Source organism: Ascidiella aspersa, chromosome 8 (assembly GCF_963924565.1).
Source record: "Ascidiella aspersa chromosome 8, kaAscAspe10.2, whole genome shotgun sequence".
Lineage (NCBI taxonomy): Eukaryota > Metazoa > Chordata > Ascidiacea > Phlebobranchia > Ascidiidae > Ascidiella > Ascidiella aspersa.
This window is the reverse complement of record NC_139454.1, coordinates 23210914-23234190: the sequence shown is the minus strand read 5'-3', so window position 1 is coordinate 23234190 and position 23277 is coordinate 23210914. Positions and strand designations below refer to the sequence as shown.

At 38.1% G+C, this 23277-nt stretch overlaps 1 protein-coding gene across 1 annotated transcript in view; it reads left to right on the top strand.

Annotated features, from left to right (window-relative positions):
• The window catches only part of LOC146136931 (teneurin-3-like), a 135569-nt gene that overhangs the window by 7662 nt on the left and 104630 nt on the right, over positions 1-23277 (top strand). Inside the window, exon 3 of the mRNA XM_083396289.1 lies at positions 7772-7998. Coding sequence (XP_083252415.1) covers positions 7772-7998 — 227 coding nt within the window. The remainder of the gene's footprint in view (positions 1-7771; positions 7999-23277) is intronic.

Genomic DNA, 23277 nt, shown 5'->3' with positions numbered 1-23277 from the left:
ATATGCGAAACCTTCAAAATGCTACCTATACTTCTGTATGGGCTGTGATATGTTTACTACGTGTAACTAAAAACCTTAAACCATTATGCTACAAAAACTAGCCTATAAGAAATCACGTTGTCGCTTTAAACAGTTAATCTCGCGGTTTTGACTTTGTTTTGCTTCGCAAATTCAGCTTGATGATTATTTTTTAACCGCTTTTGTTTACGATCTTTCTCTATTTTTTTATACGTTAGCTATAGCTTCTTAAGCCCCCGTTTTTTCCAACAGTGGATGTTGAACCCCCGTTTGTTCAACTTAGGACCTTCAACCTCTTTTTTTACTAAGGACTTTAAACCCCCTTTTAGTGCTGTTTTCTCCTTATCTTTTCTGTCGCCGCCCGTTACAAGCCAAAAAGCCACGGGAGCCGTTTAATTCTTCGTTTCACCACATACACTGTTACGACGCAGACCACTTGGCTCATGTTTTATGCATAAGCGCACCAAGAGAGGCGTCAGCACCCCGTTGGTTTTTAACCTTGGAAGGAAAATGTGTCTTGGTACATTAGGCGCGTTAATCACGACCTGCGCTTCAGTCGCAGACATTCGAATCCCGCCTTTTCGCTGTTCCTTATTCGTAGGCTATCACTTCGTAGGCTATCACTTAAGAAAACTATTATTATTGCATGGTGTCTGCTATCTGTCACGTTGTTGCAGCTTCGTTTACACCAGGATATCGATACCTTGTCAAATAAAATCGGTGGAAAAATTTTCGTTTTTTTAACCGGCTTTTAATGACATCACAAGAGGACGCGGTGACGTCAGAAGGGTGTCGAGCTTGTCGATTTAGTCACGTCCGAGAGACAGGGCGGCCACTCATCAGCTAGCCATTGAAAATCAATTAGAATTACACTTCGGCGGGCATATGCCATATGTTAAACTACATTAAGTCAAGTTAATTCATTTGTCTAAATGATCCAAGTCAAATCAAGTCAAGTCATCTTAAAAAACACTCACTTTAGTGCACTTAGGACAAGTCACTAAGGATATACAACACTACACTTGGCATCACCTATAGGCTCGAATCAGATATGATCGCATATCCCTATAATTTTACCCATCTACAGCATATCTTAACCCAAAGCTTTTAAAAGTTCAAAGTGCCATTTGCCCCAAATAGAAAAAGCGTTCTAGCTGAATGGACGCCAGTCAAATAACCCCCAATTGACAGCATATTTAACGTTACAAAATACAACTCAACGAATCAATGGAGCATTTTAGAAAAAGTTATAATGCCATATTAGTCTCACAAGATTTAAACACAAAACAGCAATTTTACTTTAAGAAAAAAGAAACAAATCCTAACAGCCTTTGCATAATAATCCAGAAATCCCAATCGGTGCATTTTATTTTTTATAGAAGCTTGTGCTCGAAATGTTGGTACTTTAATAAAATTTTGCCGAAAGAACAATTTTACAATTGTAATTATCTGCGATTTTTTCCTCGGGAAGCTTTTCTCCGGCGCTCAATCTATACTTATGCCAAGCAAATCTCCGAATTCGATTTAGCGTTGAGACAACGACTTCAAGCGTTGCAGTTGTTGTTCCCGTCGGTGTTTTTTCCTGTTTTCTCGAACCGGTCGATGCGACTCGCTAGGATTGATTCCGGCTTCGATCGCAACAAAAAGCCACTAATCGTCTTCCTAGCAGATCAGTTCTTGTTCCATCGAGCAGCTGGCCGTGTATGGAGCCTACAGGCGCTTAGGTAGGGCACCGATAGGCAGGCGCTTTGTTGTTGCCCGCCTAGATAACTGGCTGGCGATGGCGCGATTAGATTTCCGATTTTTATCCGTGATTTGAGGCATGTGCCAAGTCGTTAGGCTTGTCAGCGAAAGGTCTGGGCACGGAGCAAGGTATTGGGCTCGCGTTTGATCAAATGCAGATTAAAATCGCTGTTGGAAAAACTCAATTTTTAATTGCGATACCCTACATGTTTTTTGGGAGGGGCAAAGGGACAAATTCTCGTGATCAAATTATGTCATTGCCAATAAAAAATGAACTAAACTGTAGAAATAAGAAGGTGCAAAGTTATGTCTTTCGAGTGTGTTTTTTATATCTTTTTTCAGGTAAGTTTGCTTTGACGCTTATAAGCTTAAATATCAGTTGTTATTTTTGTATTTTATTAGAAATTTTTTTTAATGTAGCGTTTAAAGTGACAGAAAAACGCAAACAATATAGTTGACATTATTTGTCAAATAGGTATTTTATCGGTACCGAAACCACCTTAGTATCGGACAAAACCGGTACCATTACTAAGCAGGTATCTGCTCCGATCCAGTAATATCGGACGTCTGGAGTAATCCTAATGTTGCTTTGTGCTGCGTCTGTATTTACTCGTATATGTGGTCGGTTTCAAGCAAAAGTTATTTCTACTTGATAATTGTACAACGAAAGCCATCGCAGACTCACCCAATCTGTAGATCAATAATTCAAGCAAGGCAAGCTAGAGCAGTGAGGTTCGAACTCGCGACCTCGGCCATGCCAAAAAGCAGCTTTAGAAGGGCTATAGTTTACAGTTTGGAGCTTCCTGTCGTAATTTACACCAGTCATTTTAAAATATGTTAAGATAAATTTCTTAAAAAGTCTACAGTCTATAGGCACTTAAAATCGCATAAAATGCCTGACTTTGATTACGTCATAGAAGTTTAAGCAATATTTCTTGTAATAAAGTTATTAGTTTTGGCGAAATGCGTTCAGTCAGTGAGTTAGCCGACAGCACTTGTGCAAAATCATCTCTGGAGTCGTAAAATAATTGATTCCGTTGAGCCTCATGGTTGGAGGTTGCAGTAACATCAAAGCCATACTGAAGTAGATATTAACATGAAGCTGAAAATCAATAAAAAATCGTTTGAAACGTTCAAAACGGTGCCTACTTCTGTATGCGCTTTGATATTCTTATTATTTCATCCAGTGTTTGTAGGTTTGATATAATCTGGTCTAAGTTTACCTTTCAGAATGTTTAATATGTGTGTGAAAGGCGGTTTCGTGTATTTTGAAAAATGGGTGTTTTTTTCGCCTTAGACGGGTTTTATTTCGCTCGCATAGAAACATCACTAAAGTGTATGAAATAAAAACAGAAAGCGATAAATTCACAAGCCAAGGGTGTATTTCCTGATTTAAAACACAACAGCCCATTTAACATGAAAAAACTAAAATGTAAAATATAAAATAAATAAAAAAATTTCATTGTCATCCATATAAATCGTATAAAGCTGGTGAACGCTTCTTTTTAAGCCATATTTCGCAGAGAAAACGTAAAAAACAAGTAGCCACCAAATTTAACATAAAGTTGAGGTAAATAACCAATTTCATTTTTATATGTTTTGACTTAAGTAGTTTGCCTATGCTACTTGCCAAAATGCCTTAAGTCAACTTAATTTATTTGTCGAAATGACTTAAGTCTAGGCCAAGTCTATTTAAAAAACAGTTACTTAAGTGCACTTAGGTCAAGTCATTAAGGCATTACAACACTACACTTGGCATCGGTTATCGGCTCCGATCAGATATGATCGCCTATCCCTACACTTACACCCATCTACATTATATTTGAAACAACGCTTTTAAAAGTCTAAAGTGCCATTTGCCGCAAATAAAAAAAAAGCGTTCTAGCTGAACGCACGCCAGTCAAATAACCCACAATTGAGAGCATCTTAAGGTGCTTGAAAAGCCGGTGGCATGCGTCCAACACCGCTGGACTGCTGGTGTTAGTTGTCCTAGGGCCAGGTGTTAAACTCCACAGTCTGTTGACTTTATTTCTTGAGAGCAATCCTTCACGCTCGCTTACGCTTCTGGATTTCACGCTAAAATTTCCCTATTTTTTTCTCTCGCTTGTTTAGATTGTTCAGCCACTTTATATTTCTTCGGGAACGCTTTGCCCATTGATGTATGGTTTGTTTGTGTGTTTCATCTGACTTCGATTGGTGGACTTGGTGTGGTGTAATTGGGCTATTCGTTTGAACTCCCGTTTTAATTCTACTGTTGCATCCGACAATATCGGATCGGAGCCGATACCCGATGCCAAGTGGTAGTATCGGTGCTGGTCCGATAATGGGTGGTATCGGTGCCGATCCGATACCAACAAATTATGCATTTCATCCATGTTTCACATTCCAATTCCAACGTAGAGCCTTAAAATGGAAATTCCCGTGTTAATATTAAAATAAAATCAATTTCTAACACGAAAGCATTTTTTGGCATAAATACCGAAGATCATGGCTTACTTAACAATAGGCTGGTTTACGTATAGTGGGCAGCAGGGTCAATTTTTTTTCCGCTGCATTTAAGCTGGGCCTATGAATAAATCAGGTTTAGGAAAAGGTGAAAAATACCAGACATTTTTAAGCGGGTGTTTCAAAGGGTCCAAGGTTTAAAAGCCGTGTTCAAAACAGCGACCTGGTTTATTCATATTGGTATAAGAATCTGTAGGGTTCTAGGACACCTTGAAATTTATATTCATATTTCTCAGGTTGATGTCATTTCAATACCTTTCAATATCAGAATTACTTTAATTTTCAGAAAAGATTTTTCAAATAAAAATGAGTTCCCGCAACAGTTTTTGTTCCGATCTAAAATAAATTTTATTCCGGAAACAATTTTTTTTCGGTGGTAATGCAATCTGCCTGTATGTCTCACGACGCGTGAAAGCGAAACGGTTACGCCACCCTTGCGGTAAATGCACACACACGCACGCGCACGCACACACACGTACGCGCGCAGAAAAAGCACTCGTCGCGAAGCGTAAAGCAACAGCCCCAATTGTCCGCGCCAAGTGACATCTTGTATGTTTTTTCGGCTACGAAGGCGGGGGAGGGGGAAGGGGTGCTAACGGTGTAGACCGCTTTGTTATCACGGTCCACTTTCCAGAGTCAACCATCCTACATTAGGCGAATCGCGGCCCTTGTAAGTAATAGGCCGAAAACGCTGTGAGCCCACGGGAAGAAACAACAACTAAAAACTGTATTGAGCTACACAAGCATGTGCGACCTGCTTTTTGGGGTCGTACCAGCAGCTTCGTGCAAATGGCGAGTTGTCAGCGACACCCTTGCTTCCAAGCACGAAGAGTTGGGCAAAAGCGAAAACCCAGAGTCTACTTCTGTCGTGAAAAGAAAGACCGGTCCGTGTGGTGTTACGACGCAGAAACCCGTTGCATGTTGCTTGTTTTGGATATGCGCAACATTTTCTTTGCTTTTTGTTCTTATCACCGTTGACGTTGTACCTCGCCAATTGGATGCAACTTTCGCGCTACGCTGTCCATACAAAATAATACTTTTCGTCATGAGGATACTTTCAATAAAACGTAATCACATTAGGCGATTGATACAAACAGTTAATAAAGTAAATTAGTGAGGGTTATTATTGGTGGAGAGCCCCATACTGAAAATGCGTTTACACCGACTTGTGAAAAATAGCCATGATATTCACATTGCTAAGTTGCATGTCGCATGTGCAGGTTTTTTGAACTAAACTGAAATATTTTCTTTTCTGCACTTCGTGACTCAAAAGTCAAGGCTCATTAGGGTCTGTTCACAACTACGAAACGTCGGCATGATCTTTATTATTTAGGGCATAGGTCTTACTGGATAAGGGGATATAAAACCGTTAATGTATACAATGTCGTTTTTTAAGGGAGTGTCATTCTACCAAAGTTTAATTTTGCTGTATTGTCTTTTCGCTGTAGTTTTATTTTGCGTTATAGTCACATTTTGCGGTGGCATAATTTTGGGTGATGTAATTTTACTTTGGTGTTGTTTTGTCTGTTCACACAAATGTCGCTTTTAGTGGTGTCATTTTGGGGTGGTGTTATTTCGCGGTGGTGTCGTTTCCTAGTGGTGTCATTTCACTGTTGTGTCATTTCGCGCTGGTGTCATTTTTCAGTGGTGTCGTTTCAATGCTGTGTCATTTCCCTTTGGTGCATGCGACCTGCTTGTCTCTCTCGCCCGCCAATAGTCTTAAATTTGAAAAAACTAACTTCTTACCGCTTACGCGAAGCCTTTCTGCTTTGCAGCCTACTACAGCCACCATTACGTGCGCACCCCCTTCTACATCGATTACCTGGATAACTGGAGAGGTAACTCGAATTGCATGACACTTTAACTGTTGTACAGAGTTTGTGTGGGGAATATTTGCCTCTGCGTGCCTAGCAATTTCGGCTTTTAACTGGATTTTTCGCACAAATACAGGATTCGTCTCTAAAAGTTTTAAATTGTATCATAGATCGTCCTGAGGTAAGGCAGGGGACTCGAGTGGCATTGTGTAATGTTTCAAATAAACTCATTTATTATCTACCTCGTAAAATGCCCACACAATGTTCGCTATAGCCTACTTGTTTGTACTTTTTGTTTTTTCAACATGTAAACATGTAAAGAATAAAGGAATATGTAAAGAATAAAGGAGTAAAGAAATGTCAGGACCCCTGTTCTAATTCTATATACACTGTTATTCACTGTTATACACATTTAGCTAAAATAGTTGCATTTCTGGAAAAAAAAGGAAAAACAAGCAAATATAGGTTTATTTTGTCCACCACAGAATAAATACCATTGTAGTAGTTCCAACACCAGTTAGCTAATTTGCTGTAACGATATGTTTCTAAGAATCCTATAGTCACCTAAATTTCATCGACCCATCGCAGTCCTACAAGCGTATCTCTGTAAAACAAACAGCAACATGTAAAGCATAAACGTGATCTGAAGGATTAGGACTACTTGTTTTGACAACAATTGTAATTTGTCTTGTCGCGTAATTGCAATTCCGCAACGCCGAAAGAAATTCTGACGTACGAATTGCCCTACATTATATCTTTATCTTGACATGCTCTAAAAGTGCTTAATTTGACTTCAGCAAATATGAACCTAAAGATACTTCAGGCAATGTCAATACAACTCTTGCCGATCCTTCCAAGTGATGTTACGTCAAAGATGGCCTTACTGACCCTCTGGGTTATCCATAATTTAATAGCGGCAGCAACTTGGCTTTAGTTCCTATTGCGCCATCCTATAGAGCTGCCCTATAGCCTTACTTTCGATAGGATCGCGATACAGCAGTGTTGTAATGACGCCACTTACTTGACTTGAGTGCACTTAAGTCTTTTGGACAAATGACTTGACTGAGACTTAAGTCATTTTAAGCTGACTTTATTTGGACTCAAGTTCTTTCAAAATGACTTGACTGGGACTCAAGTTGTTTTACTAATGACTTGACTGGGACTTAAGTCATTTTAAAATGACTTTACTTGGATTTAAGTTTTTTTTCAAAAATGACTTAACCGGGACTTAAGTTGTTTTACAAACGACTTGACTGGGACTTAAGTTGTTTTACAAACGACTTGACTGGGACGTAAGTCTTTTCAAATGACTTGACTTGGATCTAACTCTTTTTAAATCGACTTTGTTTACAATGCAGTCATCGGAATTGCGTCGGGGTCGATTGGCGATTTATTTAAAACGGGACATCGATGATTGATTGTGAAATACAGATCGATTTTGAAACTCCTCTTGCGCTAAGCTGCAATGGATGACTTCATTTTAAGCCATGGTTGGCAATCAAACGAAATAATTCAACTTTGTAAATGAAAATTTATCAGAAAATAGCAAATGATTGTCTAACATATTTTTTTAACGATAGAGCCAACTTTAGCTTATTAATCTTTAGCTGACTCAAAAAAGTCATTGATAAATGAAAAATAGAGCAAGGAATTCAAAGAATAATTTATTTAATAACTTGTCTATGTTACAGAAGGATACACAGAAAAGTCCCACCCAGAAGTAAAGAGCATTGGCAGCAGCAAGAGCAGCAGTAACAGTACCGGTAATAAGCAAAACGCCAGGCTGGAAATGGGCGTGGCTCCAAACGCTGTCCAAGCTGGCCACGCCCCCCGCAACGACGACCTGCATTTCCACGGGAAAGCACCGGTCGATGAAAAGTACCTGAGCACGGCATCGGACCGAGCGGCAGACCACGAGGTAGGCTGAAGTAACAAGGTTGCCGCTAAGTTTGAATCTTTGAATGTTTTGCGCTATTTTCCTTAAATAAGATTGTTGGCGTTTTCCTGGCCCCTTATTGTTGTAATGACTTGGATTCCAATTTAGGTTAAACAGGGTTAACTGTATTTTCAGTCACATTAAATTGTGATGCAACAAGTGCGAATCGAAACGTCTTTATCAAGATGATGTCGATCTACTCGACCTATTCGGCTTTGACAACAATATTTTTTTTCATTTTTGCTGTCATTTACGTCAGTTTTTGTCAACCTTTTTCCGCCGCGATAGTATAACGGTGAAACTTTGACGACCCAATTATCTTCACTGAACTTTTTGCAAGCCTAAAGTGAACAAAGAAGAAATAGGACAGTAGCATTTATCAAGTCATTTTAATAAATAGAAACCATGTCTTGGTACTGCTTCCGCAATTTTCGTAATTTTTAAAGAAATCTTGCTGAGAACCAATTAATCTAACCCAGGGGTTCTTAAATGTTTTTTACCGCGGACCCCTAAATTTTTTTTTAGCTTTGCATGGACCCCCGTAGACAAGAAATGCTTCAAAATGACGTCATAAATTGACGTCACAATACAAATAGACTTCATAACTCTGTTATTTCGGTCCGAAAAGTGTGAAAGTTAAATGGAGTCTAACTATACATTCAGTGCAAAACCGTTTAATTTAGAATTAAAGTGTTTTCTTTTAAAAATTAATTACTTTAAGTATACACTAGTTCTTTAATTAGGCCTTCATGGGCCCCCTAATATCCCTAAGGGGTCCATAGCCCCCAGTTTACGAAACCCTGATCTATCCATACAAAAATACTTCAGTCGGCGACCCAATTTTGGTTCGCGACCCATAGGTTGATAAACACTGATTTACGTATTGAAGAGTCTTTGAAAAGCCTATGTTTTTTTAAGCCTTTGAATAGTCTTTAATTTTACTTAATTTTTAGCTAAAATTGTGTATTTGGTTTTATTATTGTGTTGGCCATAGCATTTATACCGTTTGATTTGAGTCCTTGTCAAGTCTTTTATTAAGTTAGGGTATTATGTGATCCGAATATTTTCTCAAGAATAACGTCAATTTCGTTAAGCTTTACAAAAATTCGCACTACATTTTGAGCAGACGCTCTATAGTCCCAAAAAACATTCAAAGTTTTATGCTGAATGCATTACTTTTGGTGATCTTGTGGCCCCTTAAAAGCACCTAAATCTCCCTTAAAAGCATTTGAAACGAACGTAAAATTCGCGGTCTATAATCCCCAAGACTCCAGCTCAAAGGTCCGCTTATCCGGTCTATTCTTATTCTCCAAAATACTTGTACAACTTCGCACCTGATAATATCGGCCGCTGCAGTTCTTGCCTATCTGAATATTTTATCTCAACGTCATAAATCTTCAAATTAGTCTCGGTGCTTCAGAAGAACTCTTCCGGAAAGCTTCTTTCACTAAATAACCCAAGTCAAGTCCGCTGGGTCAAATTCATCACGAGCTTTCCATATATAATGAAGTGGCCAACCAAATCTTGATCAAAGTTTGGTTTAATATATTGAGGCCCGCCTTAGTGTTTAGTGGTTTGTTTCAGGATGCAAGGTTTCAGGGTATGGTCTATTTTAACTATAGTTGTTCAACTGAAGTCAGTGTTGTAAACAAGTCATTTTGAAATAACTGAAGTATAAGGCAAGTCTTTTTGAATAAATAACAAGTCACAAGGAGAGCAAGTTAATTTCAAGTCAAGTCCTGGTCATAAAAATCACAAGTTAAACTATTAATTGTATAAATTCGTCCGATTATGAGCAATACCAAAAAAACGCAATTAATAGAAAGCAAACCAGTTTATGTGCAAAACTTAGAATACATAGCCCATGTTTATTAAAAAATGCTTTATGAAAACATTTACCAACCCAAGTCATTTGCATAAAAGACCCCATTTGCATACAGTAACTCAAGTGCACTTCGGCCAAGTCATGGACTTATGTCATTGTTGTTGAAAGTTTATCAACACAAAAAAGCATGATTACGTATAACAGAATGGTAGCGTTACCTATTATATACCGATCGCTTCTTAGGAGTGATGTGTTTGTTAGTCAAGGTATCAGCACAGGTTTGGAAGTTTTGCGCTAGTTGCGTATAATTCTTGCTGATTCGTGCAATTTTGAGGCCCACTGTTTTTATGTTTTTATGTTTTTAATTTTATTTTACATACACATGTAACCAACAAACATTTATTTTTGTCGTTTACGTTATTTGGTAACAACACTGTTTGTATACAGAGGTTTTAAGTGTTGTATTTTTGAACAACCGACTGACCTATTGTCAAACGGCCCGTATCCCATGCATTGACTGTTAATCGAACACGTGTTGTGATAGTTGCTAAATCATTATATTACAAGATGACCGCAATAAGATTTCAACACTACACTATTTATGAATTCTATGAAGTTAGACTGGAAAGCGTTTCATGCCGACTTGAAAAGCTTTTTATAGTGGAGCTTTTGCATCATGTTGAACCTGAAAATGCTACCTAATTCGGTATAGGCTTTGTTATTCAGTCTACGTCAAACAACCTAAAGTTTTTTTGTTTTCACAGGGTTATGTGTTGAACGCACAGCCTTGCAATAGGTGTATAGCTAAAGTTTATGAGTTTTACTTGCATTTTGAGATGTTGCTTTGCTCATTGGACATTAAGGAATGCGATGACTATATTTGAGAATAAAGGCAACTTCGACGCAGGATATAATTATATTTTTCATTCATTATTATTATGTTTACCTAAATTAATTAAAAGGTTACAAACTTAAAAGCAAATCTAGTCACCATCGACAAGTCGACATTTATATAGGAATGCCAACCAATCAGTACTAACCGGTAATGCAGCAAATCGGTTTCCTCTGTAAAATCGATAACCAAAAAAAATAAAAAATCCCACCTGAACCGGAGCGATGTGTTTTCGCGTTTCGGCCAAACTATAAAATATCAAAGAAAAATCCAAAAAAGGTTGCGTTGTGAGGTTTACGCCTACCATCCTGTTAGCACCCTAGCACTATAGGTTTACTAATTAGCCTTGCGACGACCAAAGCGAAATCGTGCGTATACCGCCACAGCTTGTCTTGTTCTCTTATGAGTAACCCCCCAGTCCCCTTGCGCACCCCATACGTCCCCCGTGCCCCTAATGACCCATGCCGGACCCCATATACCACGGTATACTGTCCCTTTGGGCGAGACTTCAAATAGAAAAGGGTGAGCGTATAGCGTCGTACGCCCCATTTATTTGATAGATCACCTTGTTGAGAGCATAAGAGGGTCAGCGGGTTTTTATTGTTGACTTACCCAACGGTCAGTGGTCACTGTCTCGGCCCCGGGCCCCCGGTCGCCTATGGGTGCGTTTTTTGTTCCCCGGCTTTCGCTCTGCGTTGATTTCCTGTGCTTTGCGCCTTGGCGATTGATTTGTATAGCACGTGTTGAATTGAAACTTTCTTATTGAGGTATTGTCCAACTATTTTGTTAAAGAACATTTTTTTTAAATGTACGCCCGTAGAACAACCAGTCAAGGGTAGAACATAATTTTTTTTAGATTGTAACCTTTTTTTGAGGTATGTCGAACCATTTTTCTCAAATAAATTAATTTATAAAGGTATCGTGCGTCAAACGACAAAGTCTGGAGGATACGAATAAAGTCGTTTTATAAGTTTAACCTTTTTTGCACTTCGTGTAAATACAAAATTCTGACAGACGATTTCAGATTTTGTTGTGTTGTGTTATGACTGCGTTTTTGGCTGTGTTTTGTCGTTGGTCTCAAAACTGTGATATTGTAGATTGTTCTGCTTTACATATTGTTGCTTTGTATAGGTCAGGTTATAGTTTGTTCCCGCAAAAAAAGTGCCCAGGGCTTTATTAAGGTTCTGCTTTGTTGGCTACTATTAAAGACCGCAGCTATTTCATCCAAAAACATAGACTACTAACCCGTGTTGTAAACAAGTTATTTTGAAATTAAGTAAGTTCCACTTCCAAGAAATTTAATGACATGATTTAAAAAGTCAAGTTTCAAAAAATAATGATAACAGCTGAATTTTATAATGAAATATTAAATGAAAACACCTAATGTCCAGTCATTGAAAAAAAAAAACACCCTCAAACCACTTTCCAGAACTTCGGCTCACGAATGCATTTTCATGGATGTCAGTCCTTTGTCTCCATTGTTTAATGCAGTTCCACAAGGTTTATGGATTTTAGTCCTAATTTTTGCGGCAGAGCGGTCGGTTATCTGTATGGCTTCACGGTCTTAACCCTCAGTCACATGGGAGAACCGCGGAAATTGATATCCTTTCACACCTAAACGAGACAAAACGCGCCTCATTCGGACTTAAACAGCAAGATGCACGAGCCGTCAGTTCCTAAGACGTTGGCCATTTGTCAAATGCCGCTAAGGCGACCGCCATTTGCATACGACCCGCTGGGACCCTTTTTAAAGTTTTTGACAACCTGGGCGTCGATTAATTAGGGGTAATGAGCCGTGTGCGCTGGGATTTCTTCGATATTGACCCATCTCCGCTTCGCCCTGTTATAGTGGCTTACAGTTTTTTCGGCCGAAAAGGCCTTTCTTTTTCAATCAAAGATACACAGACAAATATGCGTTTAACAAAGGCGGTCTGGCCCTTTTGAAGTTGCTTTTTGACCAACGATTACGGCTTACCTGTTATAGCACACCGAAGGCCATCGCCGACTCACCGAATCTGTCGATCAATGATGCAAGTCGATTAAATGATGATACCTTTCTATTTCGGTTTAAATTCGATGTTTATAGGTTTTGTAACCCGGCACGTTTTTGAGATGAAAAACATTCTCAAAGCGCTTGCTTTGATCAATCTCGTTCGTACGATCTGTAATTTGTGGAACAGCTTGCACTGGTCAAAGACAACTTGCCGTTCGATATTGGCAAGCAACAGTGCTGTGCCAGGTCGAAGAAAAGATTTAAACGACAAATATTTCGGTTACCTGTACGAAATTTAAAAGTGCGCAGCTTTTTCATCATTTTCGAAATTAATTTCAATTTTGGAAAAATTTAATTTTGATAAAATTCATTTTTTGTAAAATGTTTTTTCTCCAAACTTTTGATAAGTACTATATTTGCTTCGTAAAACGCTTTAACCTTGCAATTCCCTGTTGAACGTTATTTCGTTTAGCGCATTTAAAGTTTAAAGAAATATTTTGCGTGATTTTTGTTTTAAATTTTCTAAAATTCTCTGAAAGCGATAAATAAATAATACGTAAACACAATCGGATTTATTTTTTTTCGCACGGTATTTCTTATTTATTTCTTATCAACAATAACTAACAATGAGAAAATTGGGTCCTGATTTACAAACAAACCAGTGACATTTCGATTTATCTAATTTGTTTCAAAAAAATTCCCCAGGCCCTTCAAGTTAGCGGTTCGTTCCATTGCCATTATTTCTCCATACAAATCACATCAAGCCAAACAACACAGGAAACATGCCAGCTCGTTATCGAAACACGCAACACCCCATGGGGAGAACAAGGCTCATGTTATAAAAGCGCAGGTCTGTGACCTCTGCGAACTGTTATATGAGATGCTGTTTGGGGACTTGAAATCGAAAGGACGTGTCAAACTTGAGTAGCTATGCATTTTTATCTGATCTAAAAATAAAAAGGAAGAACCTGATTTTCAACGTCGTCTGAATTATGTTAAAAATGAATGAAGATTTATTCGAAACGTTCAAAATGCTACCTACTTCTGTATGGGCTTTGATATTCTCACTACTTCGTAGTACAACCTCTAACCCTTATGCTTCATATCCCGATTGCTATTGACTACAAGCTATGACTCTTTTGGAAGAGTATATTGTCTTTTAATTTGTATCGCGAAAAATTTAGCGAGACACCTGGACTAATAAATGGTAATATGGCTAACTGTAGATATTCATAAAAATGAATATTAATATTTTATCAATATCTTATGCTAAAATTATGTTTATAGCTAACACAAAGTATGCGTAAAACTCCAGCTTATAAGCGGTCCAACTTCCGGAAATAGAACACTCTGAAAACCTCAGCGCGCCAAAACGTTCGCCGAGGAATGACTGAGCATGTGTTTATGGAGAGGCAATGTAGAAATGTCATTCTCACAAATCCCAACTCACTTAACTGTTAGAGACAGCCTTACAATCGCGCGCCATCTTGGATCGTATCCAGCCTAAAGCATTCCCACCGAGCCTCAAAGACAAACGAGCTACAAGCGAAATTTAATGTCGAACATCGCCGTCAAATTACCGACTTGGAAACAACACAGCGACCTCGGGAAACTTACAAGTCCCAGATGAACGGTCGTGCCCTCGCTTTAGCCCCTCGCAGTCGCGTCGCGCGCTTTCCTATGACGTCACAAAGGCCTTCAAGCTAAGCTAATCAAGCCCCTGCGGGACACACAGGGCAAGTGCAATTACGCGAATGCGAACGGTGTGTCGCGTTCTACGGTCCCTTGCGGCCTGAAAGCCCGCAGCGACGCTTGCGGCGATTTGGGGTCATCGGCCATGTTTGTTTTTTGTAAGTCGGGTCAAGGTAGCTTTGGTTTTGGCGGTTGGTTTGCGACGTCAATTTTTTGATTTGGAAACTTGATTTTAACAGCTGTTGCCAGGCTTGGATTGAGTCGGCAGCCGTGAAGTTGTTTTTGCAGCAATTTGCTAGCAAGTCATATCTTCAAGATTTAATTTAGTTAGCAAAACAATTTAGTTAGCAATTTAGTTTAATTTAGTTTCGCTTTTGCAAAAACGATACCTATAGCTATTTTAACACATTACAAGGATTTATTTGCAAATTTAATAAAAATACCGAATCCATAAAATTGTGCCTTACTTCGGTATTTCTATTGAAACAACTATTTAGTTGCTCATTAACGGGAATAGAAGAAAGCTAAAGTTTTCTTGTTTGTTGTTTGTGCGCCGAGTTAAGGCTGCTGCGAATTTTTGCTGAGGAAACTTGATTTTAACAGCTGTTGCTAGGCTAAGATTCAGTTGGTTTTTGCAGCGCTTAGTTAGCAAAACTAAATGTTTGTTTTCATTATTGTCAAGCGGATTTTTATAGATGGAAATGGAGATCATCAAGATCTAATTTGGTTAGCTATTGCAAAATCGATAACTATTTTAGCACTACACAAGGCCTTTATTCTAATTTGAATGAAATACCTAAGCGAACGTGTTTGATAAAATCGACAATTTGCTGTTAACAATGACAATACCGAAGCCTATACGTGTTCGACATTTCGAGGTGTATACCTAGTAGCAGTAGCTCATGCCTTAACAATTACCGCTTTTAAACGAATGGCAAAATGTCGATTTAATCGAATAATATGGCTTCGGGGTTTTTTAAAAACACTATTTAGTTACCTAATAAATAGAATAGTAAAAAATACCGCAAACGGTTTTATTATTTGTGTTAGAGAGCAATACAGATAGGATTCGGATTTCCAGGCTTCCGTATAGCACGCAGTCTTGGCATAATTTTGGTTTGTCTCTCGCGATTTAAAACCTCAGGCAAAGTTCAGCAGCTTCCTAGACTTAGATCTAATCGCCCATACACTTTTAGCGCTGCAGTGTTTACCCAATTGATCATATCCGAACCGCGCGGTAATAATCAGGCTGCTCAGACTGATTGGCGTAACCTAAGAACCGTTTAGCCACAGAAAAACAGGCGCTATACTGATGCACTTAATACTAGAGTTAAACCATATGTATATCGGTGTACCGATAATATCGGACGATATTTCAGTCCTACCGATATATCGGTATCGGTAAATTTGGACCAATATTTTACTGTGAAAATGTTATATGGGTTTGCCCTAAAAGCAAACACTATTTCTGATTTTTGAACTTGTAAATTTTCCATTTGCTTTCATTTTCAGGGCTTAATGACTATGGTGTGTGGTATAAAGCAAATTTAGTATTTAAAAATAAGAATTCTACAATTAAATTTACTTTTTTATATGTTGAATTAATTGAAAGAAAAATGTGATGTCGGTCGACCCCTTCTTGCTAGTAAGAATATCCGATAATTCGGATTTTATACTGATACCTGATATTTTAGGCAGAAAGCCGGCTTTAAAAACAAATTGCGTAATTACTATGCTCAAATCAGAAAAGTTAATTGAATTGAAACGTGTCAGCGTAATATTTTTTTATAACAGTTAAATGTGTTTTATTTTGTTATGCTATTTCAATAAGAAAGCGCTTAGTCAGATTATAGCATTTTACAGTAAGAAATACTCAGTTTGATCACTAAACAGGCTGAAATACACAAATCACTGTAGTATGGGTTTGGCACCAATAAGACCTTGGTCGGAATACCACTTGGCAATAGGTATCGGCTCCGATCCGATCGGACATCCGTATACCAGACAGCATCACCAAAACGCATATCTAGACAAGCTGTCAGATTAGATCGCAGAGTGTCAAGACGCATTTTTCGCTGCGCCCGCAAAACGCGCTATTCTACGCGGCCAGGCGGAATTAAGAGACGTCGAAATGCCGCAATTACTCGGGAATTTGCGCCACACACGAGGCTATAACTTCGCCGTTTCTATCTACGTCCCGCGTTTTAAGCGCTACAAGCTTAAGTGTAAGTGGCCGCTCTAAAAACGCCAGCTGTCCATTTGGCTAGGCAATAGCCTTTTCCTTGTTTTTTTTCCGATCTGTGATGCAAAAGGAACAAACGAATACGAAAACTAACCAAAATGGTTTACAAAGATTGACGATGGCGATAGGGCTAGAACTATAGTCTAGCCGTTTCCAAAGTGGAAAAAAATCAAAAACAAATTTGCGTTGTAAATTTAAAGTCGGTTTCTGTTTGACATAAACGAATTAAAAAAAAGCGATATAATTTTGATTAGAATTGCGAATCGATTGCATTGCGAGCGCCATTCAAATAGAACTAAGCTGTAAAAAATCAAGTGGAAAACATGCATGTTAACTAATCAGGAATTGGAGGAAAGGCAACAATGAACATTTTAAAGTCCAGTTCTGTTACAAATAAGGGTATAAACAAGCGAGGGTTAAGCACAATATGGATTAAAATATTGTTTGCAAACGAAAGCTTTATGCATCCATATCAATTTGACAAATGGTTAACAACATCAAGAAAGGCCTGGTACTATTCACGAAAACATGTAACCAGTGGCAAACCTTTGGTGCTTGCGGCACCTATAGAATATAAAAAAATATTAATTTTTTTTTTTAATCTCGCATGCTTGTCTCCATGCCCATTAGTAAGACGAATATTAGCTTATTTTGCAAAACGACAAAAAAACCTTTCGCGTCAAACTCAAAAATCTCTTATGGTATACTGTTTGTTAATACACTAATGGACATTGACCTATGAGATTGAGAAATAAGCAAAACTAAACAGCCACCAATAGGAATCCAGTATTAAGTCGCGTATACCAGCCGGAATTTGGAAAAAAGGCTTCAGAATTATGCGAAAAGTTTGGCAAAAACAAGTTGGTCTTGTGCATATTCTTGCAAACTTTTGCAAAGAGGGAGTATGCTCGCGCACACTCACGCATACACACACCCACGCGCGCACGCACGTTCCAATGTACACACGCATTCCAGGCATGGTTTCCAGAGAACCAAACTTTAAAGTCATGTGAAAAGTTAGCGAAGGCACGAAAACATAAAAGTGCACCCTGTGAATTAGTTTCGCCAACTTTTCCAACGGGGCATATGCGCGCACACACTCTAGCGCGCGCACACGCATTCCAGCCGGAGTAACAATCTTTAAAGAGATGTGTAAAGTTGGCGAAAACATAAAAGTGGGTCTTGTGCATATTCTTGCAAACTTTGCAATCAGGTACGCGCTTTAGCACCGCACACACGCACACACGCACACACGCACACACGCACACACGCACACACGCACACACGCACACACGCACACACACACACACACACACACACACACACACACAAAAGCACACACAGGCGGCACTTGTAACTTTTCGAGGTGGTGGCGGCGCGAATGTCGACATAGCTCAGATACCTGCGTCGTCCCTGCATTATTCATGAGTCCCTGGCGCGATAAAACTGGTTGCGCGAAAACGAAAATTTAACCTTGCTTAACTTTTGCTGCTGTTACGTCCGTATGTTGTTGCAAGCCTCGCTTCGCTCCGTAGTGCAAACAAAACACGTTTGTTGTTTAGCTCTTTTAAATAGGGTAATCAGGTGGCAAAATATATAAAGTCCAAATGTATTGAATTCTCGACAAGCTTTCGCGCAACCGTGCTTCATCAGGTCAAATAGAAATGATTCTTAGGATTAGACAAATACGACCAATTTCATAGAATCTTTCAAAAATAATCAGCTGTTTAGGAATTTGTTTTCAGATTTTTTAGGACTTAAATAAAGGCGGTTATGCAACATTTAAGAGGAGCAGTGTTTCCCAATACAAAAAACATCTACAAAAGTTTTTAGTTTAAATCTATAAAAAAAATGTAGACAAAAAAATATGCCATATCTGCTAATAAACGTTATGTTTATGTCATTTTGTAATTAGTCTTTACTAAATTTTATGCCGCAAAAAAAGAGGTGTCGCAATTTTGCTTTTAGGCGTGTGGAAAAAATATTGCGCTGGTTAATCCTATATCTACCGAATATATACCGTTTAAGCTTTGACAGCTGCATAACGGTTTCAACCCTTTTAAATTATCAAAAAACATTGGAACATAATGGTTGGAGGTTGTAGTAAGGCGTATTAAGAATATCAAAGCCCATATATTTTCAATAATGTTCATATGTGTTTACATGTTGAAATGAATAAAGAGATGGTCGAAACGTCAAAAATGATTCCTACTTCTGCATGGGCTTTTGAAATCGTTAAAGAACATATTTTTTAATATCTCACATTTTTGTAACGATGACTTTTACCCTTTTTTTGTCAAACTGTCAGAAATTTGATTCGTTTATTGTCACTTTTGAAAGATATAGGTTAAACGTTAGAGCTTATTATAAACTCGTAAATTCAATTGCTGTAATTTTGAATTCAATCATGTACATATATTATTATCTAACGTCAAGACATATTAATAAATTTTGCATTAGGTTTATTCATAACGTTTTGTTTTTGTTTTTGTTTTCATTATTGAAATATGTTCCTGCAATTTTGCTATCAAGTATTCTATTTTTTTGTAAAACATAATGACGTCAGGGTTAGTTTTTTCTGCATAATTTTATTTTAAATTACCTTGCAGGAATAGCTTATGCAATTTCGTGCAGACAATAAAATGTAAAGTTTCCTTTGTTTAGATGAATTTTCAAGAAGTTTGAATACTTAATTTAAACAAAATAATTGTTCCGCAAAAATCGCCAGTTTTTACAAACATAATATCCAAAACTAGTTTGCAAATAAGGAGATTTTCCACTGACAATTAAATATAAAATATAGATTCTTCCTTCGAATGAGATGAAATAAAAACGTAAACAGGTTTTCTGTTCTTGAAAACCTTTTTTTTCAACTAAACATTTGTACTTTTTCGTTAAAAAAACAGCCAAAACAATTCTCCCGGCAAAATTTTGCTCCAGGAAAAAAAGTGCGATTTTTCTCAGCTGCGTTAGCTCGCTCGGAAAAAAAACATCGATGATAAGAATCGATAGTTGTCGAGGGCGAAATAACCCCTAATGCACACAAGCAAAAAGGAAAAAAGAGACAGCGCGTCGATGCCGACTGTCGGAGCTTTAATTTTGACCGAATTTCGGTCGGCGAATGTCCTGCCTTCATAAAGCCAATGTCGTCTCCCTAGGGGGGTCGCTTGAGGTTTTTCCTTTGGGTGGGAACGCATAGTGTTGACAATATTTCGAACGTTGTGCCCTACTCATCATTAGAGATACGCGTTGGTGTTTTAATATGTGTTCTTTCTAGCAACGCGGAGAGCCATCTATGTTGCTGTATGACGCGATTTGATTGACGGTTGCGCTAATGAGGTTATGGAGTTTTTGCTAAGGATGTTATACAGTTTAGGGTTTACATTGTTGGTGCTGGTATTTTACTTCCTATTGACAGTGTATTGCAGAACAGATTTGTTTAAGAGCAAGATATAACATGTTATTAAACTAGTATCGTTTGAAATTAGGGAGGATGTTCGATAATATCGGATCGGAGCCGATACCCGATGCCAAGTGGTAGTATCGGTACTCGTCCGATAATGGGTGGTATCGGTGCCAATACGAAACCAATTAAATATAGAAATTTTAGCCCTGAATTCTAAACAGTTTTTATTTAAGTGTATTTGTCAGCAATTTTTAGTCTCATAACCTGAAAAAATCCTCGAAATGTTTAAATTTGATCTATTGTGCTTGTGCATAGTAATAGTTTGGTATCGGATCGTTATCGGAATAAAACATCAAATATCGGTCATGTAAACTGAATATGTAAAAAAGAAGATATCTCCTCGCCCTAATGCACTTTAATGACGACAAATACACTTGAATAAAAACTGTTTTGAGAATTCAGGGCTAAAATTTCTATTTTTAATTGGTTTCGGATTGGCACCGATACCAATTATAAAAATATATTCCTCTTTTATAAACTAGAACTTATAGTGACCGATTTTGAATGAGACAAGAAAGTCTAAACCAGGGGTTCTTAAACTTTTTTTACCGCGCACCCATAATTTTTTTTTTTGCCTTGCGTGGACCACTGTCGGCAAAAAAATTCCAAAATGACGTCATAAATTGACGTCACAACACAAATAGACTTCATAAATTTGCTAATTTCGGTCCGAAAATGTGAAAGTGAAATAGAGTCTAAATAGAATTCAGTGCAAAACCGTTTGAATTTTAATCAAACTGTTTTGTTTAAAAAAATATGACTTCTTAAATATTTAACTAATATTTCAAGTAGGCCTCCACGGACCCCCTAAAACTAGTTCGCGGACCCCCAAGGGGTCCATGGACCCCAGTTTAAGAACCCCTGGTCTAAACTATATCGGGCATGTTTTGAATTATTTTGCTTTTGTGATGACGTCATTCAGATCGGATCGCGATACTTTTGGTCCAAAATATCGGGTATCGGTATCGGAATGAAATTTCAAGTATCGAACATCCATAGTTGATTGAAGGCCAAAATTCGGGCAACGCCGAAACATTTATTTCGAGGGGGCAATCCGCCCCTTAAAACCCCCCTATTAGCATCGGGGCCCCGTATTTTTGTCGGCGCTGAATTTTTTCACGTTCGGAGCGCACTTGCTTGTTTTGTTTGGGCGAAAGTTGAGCGCGACATTAGCGTTGTATGTTCGCACAGCCACTTATGTCGTTTGTGTTGTAGCGAATGAAAAATGCAGCAGCTGCAAGAAGTCTCAGGTGCAGATTGGACAAGGTAATTTGCAATTTGGGGTGATCAGAGTTTCTTTGGCGGCAGTTTCTTAAGTGAAAACCACAGGAGATAAAGTGTTATAGTTTAAGTCTGTTTGTATAATCTTGCGCATGTAATCTTGTCCAACATTGAACGTGGTTATATATTGGTAAACATATGGAGATAAAAATGTTTCAACAAACCGAACGAATCTTTTTGTTTGCTGTTAGCCTTGAAATATACACGCGATTAAAAAGGTTAAAAAACTATGCTGCTTTATTCATTAAGGTCGTTTCCTTACGTTGACTTAATTGAAAAAACGACAAAACATGGTGCGAATCGAATTTTTTTCCAATATATAATGGGTAGCATGTTTGAGCGGAATATTAAACTAGTGGTTCCTATAATCTTTTTAAGTTTAAACCCCCCAACTAACTGCATTCCAAACAACATTAAAAAGTGAATTAAAAAGGCTGGATATTATACTTTCGACATATAGTATCCAGCCAAGCCAATCAATGCAACATATATCATTGCCAAAACTCACCCGGTAAAATTCCAAATACCATTTTGGCGAGTAAAACCCACATGTTGCAAAAAATTCGAATCTAAACCTTGGCGCCAACATTTTTAACTTACAAGTCGAGTGGTCTTGTAATGGGTTGCCTGAGCCGATTGGAAGCATTGGGGCCTTTTGGAACCCAGCGGCACTCTTTTGGCTGATTAGGCGCCTGATAAATATTTTATGGCGCTGCCAAAAAGGACTATGCCGAACGAAAAAATAATGTCGATTTTGGTGCGGCGTGCCTAATTGCAAAAAAGGCCTGTCTGCATGTTGCAGAATTTTTCCAATATTTAAGCCCATACAGAAGTAGGTATCATTTTGAACGTTTCGAATAACTCTTTATTCATTTTCAACATCAACAATGTAATGGTTGGAGGTTGTAGTAAGACGTAATAAGAATATCAAAGCCCATACAGAAGTAGGTATCATTTTGAACGTTTCGAATAACTCTTTATTCATTTTCAACATCATGAAAATTGTTATTACTTCTTACTACAACCTCCAACCATTATGCTCCAAAGTTTTCCAATATTAAAAATGCATTTTTTTTGTATTTGTTCCAAATTATAGCGGATTCACTTAAAAATGCGTTATTTTGTAAGTGAATATAGAAAACAATTTTAAATGCACTTTGGAACTGTTTAAGAGCACCTATCTTTTCCTAATTGTTCGTCTAGTAATTCTTATAGACAAAAGTAAATTATTAAGGCGAATAATGGTTATAAGGTTAAAAAGATCGTTTATTTTATTAAACTATCAGTTGATCTTCATTTAGTGACTATAGGGAAACGACCGTTTCAAAGACGTGATTTTGGTAGAGCGGGGCACCGGTATAGCCTATGGGGTGTGAGTTCGAGCCTAACCGCAGTCTATTTTAACAAACAGGATCCAGCAAGCAACTGCGTATGGTCGTTTCTCGACTGCTCCCCTCAAAGCCTGCGTAGTAAAGTTGATAGAGCCGACAATTCTGTTATGACCGAGGTTTGAAATGCAAACCTTTAGATTTTTTATCCTATAGCTTACTCTATAATTTTCCTACATTGATCTGTGTATGTTGTGTTAAGATATGTGCACCGTCATCGTTGACCAGTACAACTTATTAAGGGCTAAATCGCAGTTGTACACAGTTGTGTATGAATGTTTAAGCCTACAAAGATCAAGGTTAGCACACATATGACTGATGTTGTTTCAATTCAGGACAACTTTACCATGGATCACTTTAAACTGTATACGCTGCTGTATAAACTGTTTGCTTAAAAATATATCCCGCCAATATGAAGCTGAAACGATACGACTCGAGTCCAAGGCACGCGTGGCGCCACCAAGCGAGTCACCCCCGAGCAG